At 36.6% G+C, this 15,813-nt stretch overlaps 2 protein-coding genes across 5 annotated transcripts in view; both read left to right on the forward strand.

The window, feature by feature from the left end:
* The window catches only part of LOC115431566 (unconventional myosin-Ic), a 101,319-nt gene extending 95,374 nt beyond the window's left edge, over nucleotides 1-5,945 (forward strand). For both annotated transcript variants that reach the window (XM_030152009.1, XM_030152011.1), the window contains exons 28-32: nucleotides 830-965; nucleotides 1,079-1,149; nucleotides 1,265-1,362; nucleotides 1,967-2,066; nucleotides 3,900-5,945. In XM_030152009.1, the coding sequence (XP_030007869.1) occupies nucleotides 830-965; nucleotides 1,079-1,149; nucleotides 1,265-1,362; nucleotides 1,967-2,066; nucleotides 3,900-3,926 (432 nt within the window). In that variant the 3' untranslated portion in view covers nucleotides 3,927-5,945. The remainder of the gene's footprint in view (nucleotides 1-829; nucleotides 966-1,078; nucleotides 1,150-1,264; nucleotides 1,363-1,966; nucleotides 2,067-3,899) is intronic.
* Nucleotides 5,946-9,877: 3,932 nt separating this feature from the next.
* The window catches only part of LOC115431568 (large neutral amino acids transporter small subunit 4-like), a 34,509-nt gene continuing 28,573 nt past the window's right edge, over nucleotides 9,878-15,813 (forward strand). For 2 of the 3 annotated variants that reach the window (XM_030152015.1, XM_030152013.1), the window contains exons 1-2: nucleotides 9,878-10,065; nucleotides 12,941-13,162. In XM_030152015.1, coding sequence (XP_030007875.1) covers nucleotides 13,003-13,162 — 160 coding nt within the window. In that variant the 5' untranslated portion in view covers nucleotides 9,878-10,065; nucleotides 12,941-13,002. Of the gene's footprint in view, nucleotides 10,066-12,940; nucleotides 13,163-15,813 lie in introns of those variants that run through there. The other variant, XM_030152014.1, reaches the window with a different exon arrangement.

Raw genomic sequence — 15,813 nt, forward strand, 5'->3', positions numbered from 1 at the left:
GTAAAAATTCATTTACAAATTTTCTGAATTGAAGCTTTGTTTCTTTAATTTCGCTGCTGCTAAACATTGGTTCTTCTGTTGTGTTTCATACGGATGCTTATTGTGATGCTCATGACACCGGGATCAACACAAACAATATAGAGCATAATGGGCTCTATGCACAGCTCCATTGCTTCCTGAACTTAAAGTTGCTCCTTCATTTCCTGTCTTTCATTATTGGACACACTGATTAATCCAGGTGTGCCTGCTACTTCTTCTTGTGACTACTATGGTCAGACACACCTGGATTAATTAGTGTGTCCAATAATGAAAGACAGGAAATGAAGGAACTACTTTAAGTTCAGGAAGTAGTGGGGCTGTGCATAGAGCCCATTCAGAAGAGATGAGGACAAAAAGGCAGAAAATGTTTATATGCTCACTTTTATTCATTGCAAACATCACTTACTCCTTTAAACTTTTAAGCTTTCACATAATTAAAACATTAAAAATACTTAGTTGTATTTTTTTTAAGTTGTGTGTTACATCCTAAGTTGTTAGTAAGTTGGATGCAAATTTGTTGAAAACTGCAGTGCACATATTGTTTGTAGATGTAATTTGACTTTGTTTTTACAGTATATAGGTATTTTTATATATGCTTTTATACTGTTGTTATTGTTGTTATTTCTATGTAGCTATTTTTAATATATCCTTTTACTTTTTGTGGTTGTTTTTCTGGAATAAAGGACAAGTTGTTTGTTTCATATTTTTACAGTTTTTTTGCCTGTTCAAATAATCATTTAATCAAATCGAAGAAAATAATAGTTTAACCATTATCTCATTCTGCTCCCAGTATGCAGTGCCAGTCACCAAATATGACAGGAAAGGCTACAAGGCTCGGCCCCGCCAGCTGCTACTCACCAGCAGCAGTGCCATTATTATAGAGGAGGCCAAACTCAAGCAGCGCATCGACTATGGAGCTCTGAAAGGTTAGAGGGCAACAGTTAGAATCAGCGTTTGTTGTGAGGATTTGCTCTTTGGTACCGAGACAGTATCAAAGACTGTTGTGTTCAAGTGTATTAAAGTCCTCTTTCCGGTGTAGGTATCTCAGTCAGCTCTCTCAGCGATGGCCTGTTTGTTCTCCATGTGCCCAGTGATGACAACAAGCAGAAGGTAAAGCCAAGGAAGTGTATCAGATTAAAATAATAACCCACGACAGAATCATCAGGTCACATTCATGCATTCTCATGTGTAATTTCACAATACCTGTTTGCTTGTTTCCTTGCAGGGGGATGTGGTTCTACAGAGCGACCATGTGATTGAGACCTTGACTAAAATCGCCATCTGTGCCGATAAAATAAATACCATCAACATCAACCAGGGCAGGTGAGGAGCACTGAAATGAAAGTACATCTCTGAATCAGAAAAGGTCTCTCTGGTACAGGAATTGCACAAAAAACCCCCAGAAAACAGTGATTTAACCTTTTCAGTTAACCATTGTTATTTATACTCGGACACACTCCCATCCACTCTGAGATGGATCGTTTTTAAACCTTTCAATGATTTTCTCAGACATTTGTCAGTAAATGGGTGATCCTCTGCTCATCTTTGCTCCTTAGGGACTAGGACTTTCCTGGGTACTTTGTTTGACCTAAATTGCATCAATTTTTGAGGTTTTCCCCTCATTACGCGTCCTAAATTCCTCCATCACAACTACTTTATTTAGAATACATCTCAGGCCTTGGATGTATATTTACAAATGAAATTAAGTTCACCATTTTGTATTGTCTGCAATAATACAAAAGTTCAAATAAAGTATGTAATCACTGTTCTCTGCTTTATATATGTTTTCCATATTCTGATTTTTTGGATTATATGTTGTATTATGTTCACAGTTTTCAGTGTTTACTTGTATTTTTGCACAATGCTAACAGCCACACATGTGCATACATGTTATGAGTATGTAACTGTGTGTTTCCTGCTCTTCCAGTATAAAGTTTACAGTGGGTCAGGGGAAAGAAGGGATCATTGACTTTACACCTGGATCAGAACTACTGGTGGCCAAGGCAAAGAACGGACACTTGTCTGTGGTGAGTGTGCTTAAATATTTTCAGATGTTTCTGAAACAGTTGCTGCATAAATATAGCTTTGACTTTGTTTCAGTAGCCTTGAAGTAGTGTTTAAAGGTTCCAACAGCATTCTGGTGTTATTTCTCCAGCCATACATTTGGAAATAGTTTAACCCTTAAAGATCCAAACATTCGCCATCATCCAACAGCATCTCCTGATCTAAAATGTTCAATAACTGTTGAACCTTTAATTCTATCAGTACATGTAAATAATGGAAGTAAAATACAGTTTCTCAGCTTTTCATAGTCATCATATTTGACCCATTTGGATGTTCAAAGGCTCCGTAGTGAACATGGAAATCTTCTGCAGTATTGATTCACCAGTAAAACTCATGTAGTTTCCCAAATGACAGGAAACAGAGACGCTTGTTTTTATTATCAGTTAATGATATATTTTGCTGAAAAAGTCACTTTTTCTTCACCTTTTCTTCTCATTTTTGTCATAATAACTTTTGAATTTAGTCTGAGCATTATGAACACCTATATAATCAGTAAATTAAATATAGGAAAATACCTGATTTTCACTGAATCATGCAAAAATACAAAATATAATATAAGAATATATCATTTAAAAAAAGTTAAATGTAGAGCAGAATCTAGAGGCCTAAGAGTTTGGTTTCGACCAGCTCTATATGTAAAGTGTCATAAGATAACTTAAGTTATATTTGGCGCTATATAAATAAAATTTGATTGATTGCCTGATTGGTTGATTGACTGAGGAAAAATGTATTTGGAAGTTGCCTCCAACATAGCTGTGGGACTTTTTGGGTTAAGTTTAGCCTACTTTTAAAGTCAAGATTTACATACAAGTCATCACATAAAATCACACTGCAACCTGCAACACAGGCTGGTTGTTACTGAATATTTCCACCTAGCATTATGGCTGATATTAATGCATGACATTTTTACTTGAAAATACAAACAGTGTACTCCAAATAATCAAACACGGGACAGTGATGTTAAAGTACAGTAAATGACCAAATACAGTTGATTAAGTAGCATAATTTATGTTGCAGTGACTTCCTGTGTTGATAGTTGAATTGTTTTAGTTGGACGATGCTACCGGTGTTTCAAATAGCTGATAGACACTACAGGGAAACTCAAGTCTCATGTAAAACCAGGTTGAAGAGTGCTTTTCCATAGCCCCATTTCCCCAAGTTATCACAGAGTACTTACATAGCTGATTAATCAGTGTGGTCATTTAATTGTTTTAACATGGTTTATATTCAGAAACCCAAATTTTTTTTGCATTAATTCATTCAGTTTATTTATTATATTGACTTAAATGATCAGTTCAGCAGTTATTCAGTTTCTAATGAAGTCAAAGATGTTGCATTTCCATCAGTACCTACAGTTTTTGGATTTTTTTATGGGATGGGTTGATATCACCTGAATAATCTGCTTTTTTTCCTGCTCCAAATTATCTTTCTCATCTGCCTTAAAATAATCATTATTGGTTGACATCCACCCTGATGTACAGTTGAATTAAACCAGTGGAGGGCAGCAAAACCCTGACTTTCAGCTGCAGTGAAGATGCTTTTTAAGATATAATGGTGTGATTTTTTTTTTATCAAGGTTAATATATAACAATAAAATAGTCAGAGTGAAAAACTTTTATATCAAAAACTCCACCATACAAAAACTTTAAACCACCAAAACTACTTTATTGTGACTGAAATATGACCAGAAAGATGCATAACTTCTTGTTAATGTTTTCTAACTCACAATGACATCTTGTAGGAAAATTTCAGATCACCGTTTTGACCTCTAATGTGGTGTTGTTTTCTTCTCGTAGACGGCTCCCAGACTGAACTCCAGATGATGGCCACTCTGACCACACACACCAGGACCTATGTCCTCCTAACCTCTCCCATCCTCCAATCACATGACCGCAGACCCCGCTCTGCCTAAGCCAATCAGATGCCAGCTGTCCTTACACAGCTGACATGAGCTTCCAATTAATTTTTTTTTTTTTTTAAATCCAGCAAAACTAATTGATATATTTATGTTTCTATATTATATTTTTGGGATTAATACTGTTGCTGTTTGAATATTCTGATTTTATATATAAGGCCAAGGAATAACAAATATGCTGGTGCACTTTTCTTGCACCCTGCATGTTAATTGTGCTTTATTTGGAAACATGACCAAGAAAACCATGAGGGACATGACAGAATTGGAGACAACAATAAGAAGGGGATTGTTGTTGATGAAAATCAGGGTTAGTTGTTGCCTGCTGCCTTTTTTTCTGCTTTGTAATAGGCACAATTGTGCTCCTCATACTACTATTTTCTAACTGGGGCTGCTTGCTTGTTATTGAAGCATGGAGGTGTCTAGAACAAAGCTGTCGGTATGTAGGCATTCTGTTGAGAGGATCAGGGATGAGGAGGAACAACTTTTCACCAAATGAGATGGAACTGTTGGGTATAGTACTGCTTATATGTAGTTTGAGGCAGATTTAGTAAGGGAGCTAATCATGAGGCAATCACTAAATTATGTAAGAAGAATGTGCAGTCAAAATGAAAGAACTGAAGAATGTGAGGAAAAGGCAAAAGAAAGAGCAAAGAAAGATGAATGGATGCAGCATTGATCTGCCCTGACGCCAGGTGCTTGTGCCTTTCTATTGACTAATTTATCCATAATAGTGGATCCAAAAACTGATAACATGAAAACATTCTGTTAATAGAAATCACTGTACAGTATATCAAACTTGCAGCTCCTGTTCAGAAAACTTGCAACATGCTCTGACATGACTGAAAGCCCCAGCATTGCTTTGTGTAGGCGGCTACATTTCATCAGTTTTTTTTCCCCTCATTGCCTCTGTTTTTTTTCTCCAGACTCAACTATTACCTGAGTGTTGGATTTCTTAGAGAAAATTTTCCGTCTGTGAACTTGTACAGTTTTAAAACATCATTAAGACCAGAATATGAGACTAAATCCATTTTGTTGATCGTGTAGGAGTCAATTTTGGTTGTGCTGTATGTTATCTAAATGTTTGACATCTCACACTGACCTTTTTAAAGAAATGGTTATTTTTTAGGGGGAACTCAATAGCAATAATCTGTCATAGCAGGATGAGGCTACAGCTAGCAGTTAGCAAGATAACTTGGCATAAAGAGAAATCTGAGATTTCTCTGAATTTGTCAAAAGAATCACCTTTAAATTTTTGTTTAGCATATGATTTCTCATTTTTTAAGCATGGGTAAAGACCTGTATGAAAAATGTGTTTTTATTGGGTTTAATGCAATACTGTCTATAATGACTTTTTTGTGCTCTCTTTCTGCTAAGCTAAGCTGTTTGCTAGCTGTAGCCATATTGTTATGAGAGAAGTCTATCTACTCAATCTTGCTCTCTGCACAAAAACAGCATACCAGTGAATTTCTGAAACTGTTGAAGCAACCCCTTGACTCAAGAAAGATTTCTTGCTCTTGTCAGGGCTGAAAAACACAGGTAATTATTAAAATATTATTGCATTGTACTTAAGATATGACAATGCCCAGGTTAAGAGCCTTTTCTGTTAGCTCTGATCATACCTAACAGGTGAGACCAAACTATGACAGTTGTGTTAAACTTAGAGAGAAGCTCTGTTTTTGTTATTCCAGATGTCGCTCCATGACTTTCTCTGCCTGACGGGTGCAATAATACCTGAGGCAGGACTGTGCTATTGCACTTAATCTCTGTTAGCCAAAGAAGTGACCCTGTTGATTTATAAGTGATTCTGTGTTGTATGATTTTATGATATTATTATGTCAGTTATGAATGTTTTTTGTTTGGTTTTTTTGGGAGGCAAATGTGTATGTACACTTTGTGTTCTGTGTAATAAATGAGAGACTCAAGCCAAGTAAGGTTTGATTATGTGAAACATTTGAGGAGGAAGAAAAAGCTTCAAGTATTGTTTGTTCACCTGTTTATGTGCCTTGTCAGATAGCAATACACCAGATTAGTGCGGGGATTATGAGAAAAATACCTCCTTGACTGTTAGCCTGTCAGAGCAGAGCTTTTGTTGTTGGCTGACGACAGCACTCTGGCCAAGTGTAAAAGTTTCCCAGCACCACTTAAATGTTAAGATTCCTCAGTGTATAAGCTTTATTCAAACCAAATCCTAACATACAGATGCACTTCTGTTATCACTCCTGACTTACTGTATGCACCAAACCAATGTATCATTATGCCAACACACTAAGACAAAATACTAGAGATCTGAACAATAAATTTGAAAAATAAATACCAACTCATCAACGGACTTTGAGTTTTTATTACTTCCTCTGGTACTTTTGTCTGCTTTTGCATGGATATGTATTTTGTTATTTTTTCCACACTTTGGCCAAATAAACACGACTTTAAATGTTTTTTGAGGATTGAGACTTTCCTTTGGGGTTAAAGGTAGATTAGGTTCGAGTTAGGACTAGAATTAGTATTGGTCATTAACTACAACTTTCCAAGGACTTGAATTTGGCAAAGGAAATGCCATAGGGACAGAATTTAGACAAAAAAACAGGTTTAACTCCCCTTTTATCAGTGTATGAAATTAATATCAAGCTGAAGTTAAGTATTACAAATTTAGAACTGGAATATTAGAACACGCTGCAGTAAAACCATTCGAACATGATCACAGATGTACTCAGGTACCTGTTGTATAATCATATTCTAGAGTTTGCATGGGTTTGTTCATATCCAACAAAACATTTGTCCATTCAGAAAACAAAGGCAATGAACACACTAATACATGTTCAGCCCTTACTGGAGTTGATATAGTTATGCAGTAGTCTGGAGTTTGTTTTCACAGTTAAAGGCAGAAACATCTGATTCTGCTGTCAGGTACTTGAAGAACTCTGTTGTACCAAAACATTTGTCCTTGATGTTTAAGTGTATCACACAGTAATAACTCAGTAGTTTAAATACTTCCTGTTGAATTCATGAATTTACAACAAAATGGCTTTGCTCACTGTTTTTGTCCGCAGTTTTTCTTACAGAAAGCAGTGTGCAGGATGACCCTCCATTTACTACCACACAAATATGTATCTGTATGTTTTTGTACAGCTATACATATTCAGATCAACAGAGTACTGTTAATATTAATTTCTAACATTTTTTTTATATTTAATGATTCTATGTAGTATACCCATACCCATTTGATTACTTTGGGTTTATGTTGTTGATACTTCAGATACTGAAAGTGAGCAGTATATGGACATTCTTCTTCTGTTTACTATCCACAGTCCAAAACATTCTACATTATCATCCTGCGAATGATACTAAGCATTTTCACAATTTGTTGGCTGCTGTAAAAATGCATTTTCCAATTTTAAAAAATCTGCATTAATTTGCCTATCAATAAACTCAAGAAATTTAGTGATGTTAGTTATCTAAGATATGTACAATACATATAAACTCCATCTGATGCCAAAAGCAGTGAGATGTGACCCAGGAATCAAGAAGGATGAAGTGTGAAATACAAACCATCAACCCCTTTATGAAAATCCAACAAATATTTGTGTGTAATCCAATCACTGCTGACATACATACACCTTTACTCACATTACTGCTGCATTCAGTTTGTTTGTTACATTTTACTGCTTTGCCATGTTAAATGTTGCACTTCATAAAATGTTGTTTAATCTACAGCAATTCATTATATTGTATAAGATCATCACATAGCCTATTTGTAGCATCACTGTCCTGTGAGAACCACAAATCTCTAAAAAGCCAACTTTTCATAAACTCAGTAAAAGAGACCTGTTTTCATCTTTGTGATTTTCCAGCAAATCCAGAGTTTATTCCGTTTAAGATGTAGGATGCATGTCAACTCAACACACACACGCACACACACACACACACACACACACACACACACACACACACACACACACACACACACACACACACACACACACATACACACACACATACACACTCAATTATCAATAATTGTAGTTTATCACAAACATTCTAAAGTCAACATGTGGAGATGCTTTTCACTGCATAGAAACTATCAAATATCTGATCTGAGACAAATGTACTGGAGTAAAAAGTGCAATGTTTTCCTCTGAGATGAAGTGGAGTAAAAGTAAACATAATGTGCACGCACTTGAAAACCCTCTGCCTGACTTATCCATTGCACTACTGCCACCCATCAGGCCCGACTTATCAATGCATGCCAAAGTTTTTGCACATACAGACGGACAGATGGTGAACTGATGACAATACCCAAGAGTAAAAACTGAATCAAATGTGAATACTGAAAATAGATACAAGTACCTGAATTTTAAGAGCAGTATTTGAGAAAATACTACTAAATTACATTCCACCACTGTAAAAAAGAAATCAAACTTAAATGGAAGAGGATAGTGGTGGATCTAAAACCACCATTCCTTTTAATGTATTTTTTCCATTATCATGTCTTCATGCATTCTGCATTGTTTACACACTGAAGTAAAGTTGTGTGTTTTAGTGTTAACTACAGGTAAATAAAGAAACACATTTGAATCCATTGTACATTCATCTTTTTTCAACATAAGTAGAGAAACATGGTTTTAACTGGCCATGAAGAGGATGAAAAACTGTAATCTGACAAGTATCTTATGCTGTCAGACAAATTAAGTACAGCAGAAGTGTAAGACTGCACAAAATTAAAATATTCAAGTAAAAGTGCAAATTCCAAAATTTAGTCATTAACTACAAAACACGAATGATAGTCGGGATCAAATAGCTGATCTTGCAGCAGCCACCAGGGGTCACTCTCGGTATGAATCTTCCTTGGGGGTTTGTTTTCAGCCGGTCTTTCCATATGAACCCTCCTCCACTCCTGCGTTTCTAAGAAGTGCAAGTTTGGCACGAAGTTGAAGTCAACAGTGAGACGCCTCACATCCTGATGACAACTTTGATAAGCTGCATAAAGACAAGACAGAACAGTTCTGCTTAGATAGATAGATAGATAGATAGATAGATAGATAGATAGATAGATAGATAGATAGATAGATAGATAGATAGATAGATAGATAGATAGATAGATAGATAGATAGATAGATAGATAGATAGATAGATAGATAGATAGATAGATAGATAGCATTATTGTAGTTTTATGTACTTATTTATTGTTTTTAGTGTATTTATTTTAATGGTTTTATTGTTTTTATGATGTGCAGGACTTTGGAAACGTTCTTGTTGTTTAAATGTACAATATAAATAAAGTGGATTGGATTGGACTGGATAGAGTGCAGCAGCAGTATGACACACACATTACATAAAATAGAAAAAAAGAACACAAGAGCAAACACACTATAATATATAATAGCGTGTGATATATATATAGCCAATCATAATAAATTAGAAGTGTAAAAACTAAAAAAAAAAAAAAAAAAAAAAAAAAAAAAAGTATAATTAAACTATAAGGTGCGGAATAAACTGTAGCGTAATAACAAACTTTAATGTGGTTCTACTGGTGTATCCATGAACTATTGTATGAGATTAATAACAAGTTTGGACTGTATGATAGTTATAGTACATATAACTGGTTATTAATGTATTTTAAAATGTTCCTAATACAATTTAATAATTCACACATGGTGAGTTTAGATGTTATTTTAGACATTTATATAAAGGAGACGGGCACCTTTCCTGTCCTGTGTCCAAACATGAGTGAAACTGTTTTCCTCAACAATTTTTCAGTATTGAGAAACAACACACATGTAATATTGCCGCTCTCTGATTGGCTGCGGCTGGTCTCTAGCTCAGCGGTGAACCAATAGGGACGTAGTGTTGTTTTTGCATCGCCGCTGCTCTTCTATAAAATGGCAGCAATGAGGGATGAAAGGAGAAACAGAGATTCAAAGAAACCAAAGAGACACCTCACGACCGAACCTGTCCCGTTGCTGTGTGTGTTTGTCGCCCAGGGACGAGGGGATCTGCGGGTGTGACTGTGGACGGAGCAAGCTCCATTGTGCGTGGATCCACAGAGTCAGGTAGGTTTACTGATGCTGCTGCCGCCACCGAGGATGCTCCACACTACAGCGCACTTCATTGGACGAGAGGCTGACTCATATTTTGGCATGTTTTCGTCGGTGGGATCACCATATTCCAGTGACATCTACATTAGGCGTTTTTCTAAAGATGATGCATTTTTGCAAGTGGTCTTGTCCACTTCAAGCCTCTTCCGCTGTGTTTCCCTTTGTTTCAACGCGGAAACGTGATAAAGGAGCTACAACAGCTCGACATTAACTTTAAACCCACAGTTGTTTAATAAATCTGCCTCGACCGAAAAACTGGCATTATGTAAAAACTGTAATGTTGATGTAATAATCGATCAAAGCTGTCACGAGAACAAGTGAATACGTTTGCTACCGTTTCGTAGTCTTATATAAATTTTCGACAACTGCATAAAAAGTTTGTGATTAAATTGTACGGTGAAATCTCGTTGTCTCGCAAAATCGCGCTAATGGCGAGAAGCCAATTTAAAACGGGATTTTGATTCATTTTTTGTTGTCATCTAATTATTGCTGTCTTTGTTTGAGAAGCAAAAGCAGCACACTAGTAATTCCCCCTGTACTGTTGTTGATACTGAACAGCTGAGCGCCTGCCTGTATTTGCGTCAAGTTGTAGAGAAATGTTCCGCACAAAGCCGGAAAAGTGCATGATCGGCTCTCAAAATAAGAGCACCAAAATATTTGCTTTATGAAAATAACACAACCAAAGGTTTAATTATTAATTAGATATGCAGAAAAATGAATTCGTCAAAACCAAATGCCAAATAAAAATATGGTAATTTAGAGCATTTATTTACAGAAAGCGATAAAATGTATTTTCATACTTAAAATGATGCAAGGAAACAAGTTTATGTTCACGTTTGAGCTATCAGAAGTGCTGGATCAGTCTGGAAGAATAAAAAAAAATAGAATAAATGAAATAGTGTAGATTTATTTTCTATCTATGTCTTTATTCCCTACTCTGTGTGCGCCACTTCTGATATAAAAATGAGTGAGCTTTGTTTGATGATTTGTGACCATCAGTTTTTTCATTTATCACAATCCCAGTCCAGTAAAATTGTGTACAAGTGTTAATTTTTTCCAGCTATTATAAATGTGGTTAAATTAGAATTATATATTTGTGGATATTTTTCTCTAATACAATCATGAAAGTTAAAATCCACTGTCCAAGTGCTATACAAAGTTCAACCACGTTACCCTGATGGCGTTAGATTTTATTTTGAAACTACAGACCGGACCTGCGCTGCTTGTCTTGCGGTGATCCTGATCCTGTGCGCTGAAGGTGGTTGGAGGAGATGCAGATTGGGGCTGCTGCTGCTGCTGCTGCTGGAGGTGGAGGTGGAGGGGAGAAGAGGAAGGAGGGAGGGGTGTATTGTGCGGATGATTTCAGTCCAGTTCAGACCAGTTCCAGCGTCGCTCTTTATTCACCGCAATATACTCTCAGTAATTGTTATGAGTGCGCTGATGTGCTGATATGATGGGTAGTGGTGAAAACAAAAATAGGTCTCATGTAGCTAACCGTCTGGTTTATTTTATATCACCCTCAGACGTCAAGTTATTACCCTGTCAATTTGTCACAGGCTTAAAAACATTGCACACAAAAAACCTGGAAGATAAAATACATCTTTTAATTTTGTGTGTCATCTGAACAAACAGATGCTATCACATATTTTAGCTCACCATCTGGTAACTTATTTTAGCCTACATGACAGTTATTTCTGTAGGCATTAACGGGGAATAATTTCGTTTGTTGTTGTTTACGGTAATTTAACACGCTTCACGGATTCCCCCGTTAATATTTTTAGTTGTATGTTTGTCATTTGTCTGGGCATCATAGTTTATTCCTGACACGTCTGTTTTGCATCCAGGGGTCAGTAACAGAAACTGCACGAGTGACCGAAACCTAATGACACCCGAAATCTCGCGCCGCACTGGTTCGAACCGGCTGGAGCTCGTGCTGCGTTCACGTGCCGCTGACTTTTTTTTTTTTTTGTAAACATAGGTCTTTCACGTATCTAGATCAAACGCATACCATTTTAATTCACGTTTTATATGCGGAGCAGGCACCGCAGATAGTCATGTTCTACACATCCAGATGAAGCTTTGAGAAAAGAAAGCCAATAATAAGGAGGATAACCTGAAATAAAGTAATGTAAAAATGAATAGGTTAAAAATGTGAAAATGAAAATAAAGGCTCATGTTTATTATTTAATAAGTGAACTTTAAAGGTTTTTTGTTTTGTAACTTTTGTAAGAGAGGCTTTTTCAAAAATAACTAAGCCCTTACTCTGGAGTTAAGCATCTTATTTATCTAGATTTCACTACTTTGGCATAGGCTCTTGTTTTTCTAGACTTGTATAATTAAAGAAATTCTGCTCCAGCCTAAAATTGTTGATGTATGTATGCTTTATTTGTAGTATAAAATGTTCAGATTATGAGCCATCCTACATTCTTCCTCACAGCACTTTAATGCAACATCCAACTCACGTGTAGCTGCAATAGAGCAATGTCACCAACAGCCAATATGCAGAGAGCAGTAAAATCCTGCAGCCAATGGGATATGTCAGGAGGCGGGGTAATATTTATGGGAGGGGTTTATGCTCAGCTGTTTTCTGTTTGTGAGGGTCTTCATCTGGGCCACCACCATTAAAATCATCAATACAGAACAAAGAAACATGGGTGTTACAAGCTCACAGAGCTATTCTCAACTCATGTTACAGATGCCGTTGTTTGTTTATGAATATAGCATCAGAGGTAGAGAGACATAAGCATCACATACTGTTCTTTTCTTTACATGTATTTCCCTCTCAAAAATTCCTGAACATCATCTCCATGTCTTCCCTTTTGTTTTGCAGGCTCTAGCAGCCTCCCTCAACCGCAGTAAGCCCAGCACAGCTCTACCTCCCACCCAGCTGACATGGCTCCCACTCTGGCCACAGCGTTCTCTCGCCGCTGGTGGATGGCGGTGACGGCAGTCATTGAGAACCTGCTTTTTTCAGCTGTGCTGCTTGGCTGGGGCTCCCTGCTTATCATGTTAAAGTCAGAGGGCTTCTACTCCTACCTGTGCAAAGCACCAGGTGAGACAGCTTGATGAATGATGAACAAGAGGATGTGAGGGGCACATTTCAGCAATTTAAGACAAAACAGACACACCCACACACCCCTTTATATCCTTACCAAGCTGATGCACCCCTCAGTGAAATAAAATGATTCTGAGATTAGGTTTTTTGTAAACTCTATGTACAATAGATAATTCACAGTCTTTGTTTTTGAACATCATACAACTGAAATAGATCAACAAATCACAATAACATATTTATGTTCTTTGCATTTGCAGTAAAATAGTTTTAAAGTCATCAAAACCATCAAAAATGTAAAACAGTATACACCAAACAGTACATTAAAAAGGGAAAGTGATAGGCTAGCACTGTTTATGCCTTCTAAAAGAGAAAAAAAAGAATCTATTAACAGAGAGATAGATGGTTATAATTTTGACTTGATGTTCTGAGATGTTGTAATATGCTTGTAGTTCATCATCTGGGGAGGTTTTGGATAGTTAACCACACACAGCTTGTTGACCTATCAGTGCACATTATGTATAGGCGTGAGCATGTTTTCCATTCCTCAAACCTGATCCAATGAGGATCCAACTAGAATCAGAAAACAATGTCAGTGAGGTTTGAATTAAGATGTTACTTTGTGTTTAAAAGCTTTTGTAAAAAGCCAGAGAGGCCTACCTCAAATAGTGTATTCCATTTTAAAATGAAATCTATTGTTTTTCATTTCTGTCATTACAGTCTCTTGTCTTGCAAACACAGAGGCATCTAGAGCACAGATTATTTTTTAAAATTACACTGTAATCACATTTTTGACATTGTAGAATAAACTCTAGATTTTTGTTGATCTTAGAGCCAGTGATCTTTCTCACTCTCATTCTGAACAGTATTTTTCAGTGGAACACACAGCTCATTGGCAGAGCTAACAGTACTGTTTGTATGGTAACAGAACACACTCAGTTTGGATTGAATAAATTCTGCTTATTAATGGGATTTCACATGACGAACCTCTGAGTGTCTCCCAAGGCTTTCAACAGACTGATTACAACACACAGGGGGACTTTTTGCTGACTGGACTGGGTGTGGTGAGATTTAATGACACACAAAGGCACATATTAGGCTTTCTGTTTCACCAATCAGCTTAACTGTCAATATATTTCATATTAAAGTGTCATTTCCACAGTAGTGACAGTGAATCAGCTGCTGTGATATTAGCAAACTCAGAGTACTTTTATTGATCCAGCAGCTGGGGTTTCTCTGTGGAAAACAAGTCAATATGCCAGCTGACTCCAAATCAGCTTCAAAAGCATCTGTGAGGCTCTTTTGCACAAAATGAATCAGATAAATTTCATCTGCTATCCTCTACTCCCCTTGATCAAAGGTGATGCAGGGAGAAACTGCACTCAGCAGATCATTATTAGGTCATTTTTTGGCTTTAGCTCAAAATAAGCGGAGAGCTTTGGTTTCTCCTAACCATTTTGTAACTACTCTTTACAAGTGTAGGTAACGGTAAACTTAACAACAGCAAGGGTTATGTGGAATGGCCAGAATCTCCTGTCCTGAGAACTTGGACATCCTTCTCCAGAGAACAATACATATCCCACTATTTTCTGTAAATTCAGTGAATACGTTTGTTATATTAAATGTCCATATGGAGAAAATGATGATGATGATCTTTCTCCTTTTGAAGTTTTGTGCACATTTTCAATTAAATATTATTACAATTTAACAATACAATTTAACATGTCCATGTATAAACCAAAAATTCTGTTTACTGGTACTTGTCAGACCTGTCAAACCCAAACCTCATCTATGTATTAGAGGTAACCCCTCTGTGTCTTGGCTGGTTAGAGTTCTTCTCCTGTTCAGTAATGCTTTGTTCTGTACAACATTCACTGTCCTCCATGTTTGTCCTCCATGTTTGCTTGTGTTGGAGAAGAATGGAAAATTGTTGCCCAAATGATTAAAAATATTGTCTATGTTTATGTTTATGCATTTGGCAGACGCTTTTTTCCAAAGCGACTTACAGGGGAAAACCAATCAAATCACTGAATCAATCAAATTTTATTTATATAGCGCCAGATCACAACAAAAAAGTTATCTCTTGACACTTTATATATAGAGTTGGTCAAAACCAGACTCTAAGCCAATTTACAGAAACCCAACAGAATCTTGCCGTTCAGATGATGATTTGTAACATAGCAACAGAAAATAGAGCATCATATGAAAAGATAGATGCTTGTGGGCACAGGCTATATGGTCATATCTTATAGCCAAAAGGCACTGAGGTCAGTTCATCACATAGACATTATCTTCATCTGTGTTTTGAGTTGTGTCCATTGCCTGGCAGCAGACCGATGTGTGAATGAGCCCATTCATCCATTCATTCTTCACAGTTATTATCACTGAGGCTGTTTTCTGTCTTTGATCTTCTGATTTGGTGTCTGTCTGTCTGTGTTTTCCTCTTTGTATCTTTGACAAAGGAGCAATGATGAAAGCTTTTCAGGGCTAATTTTTGCATTTGAAGCCTTTTTCTTTTTACAATTTCATCATTCTCATACATTTACTCACTTTATACAACATAACCATATCTGCATTATATAAGAGGACAGCTATCTTTGCTTTATGTTTCCACAGTGTAAACATTTAGTGTGCATTAACTAGCCTACTGG

This window comes from Sphaeramia orbicularis, chromosome 13 (genome assembly GCF_902148855.1).
Source record: "Sphaeramia orbicularis chromosome 13, fSphaOr1.1, whole genome shotgun sequence".
Taxonomy (NCBI): Eukaryota; Metazoa; Chordata; class Actinopteri; order Kurtiformes; family Apogonidae; genus Sphaeramia; species Sphaeramia orbicularis.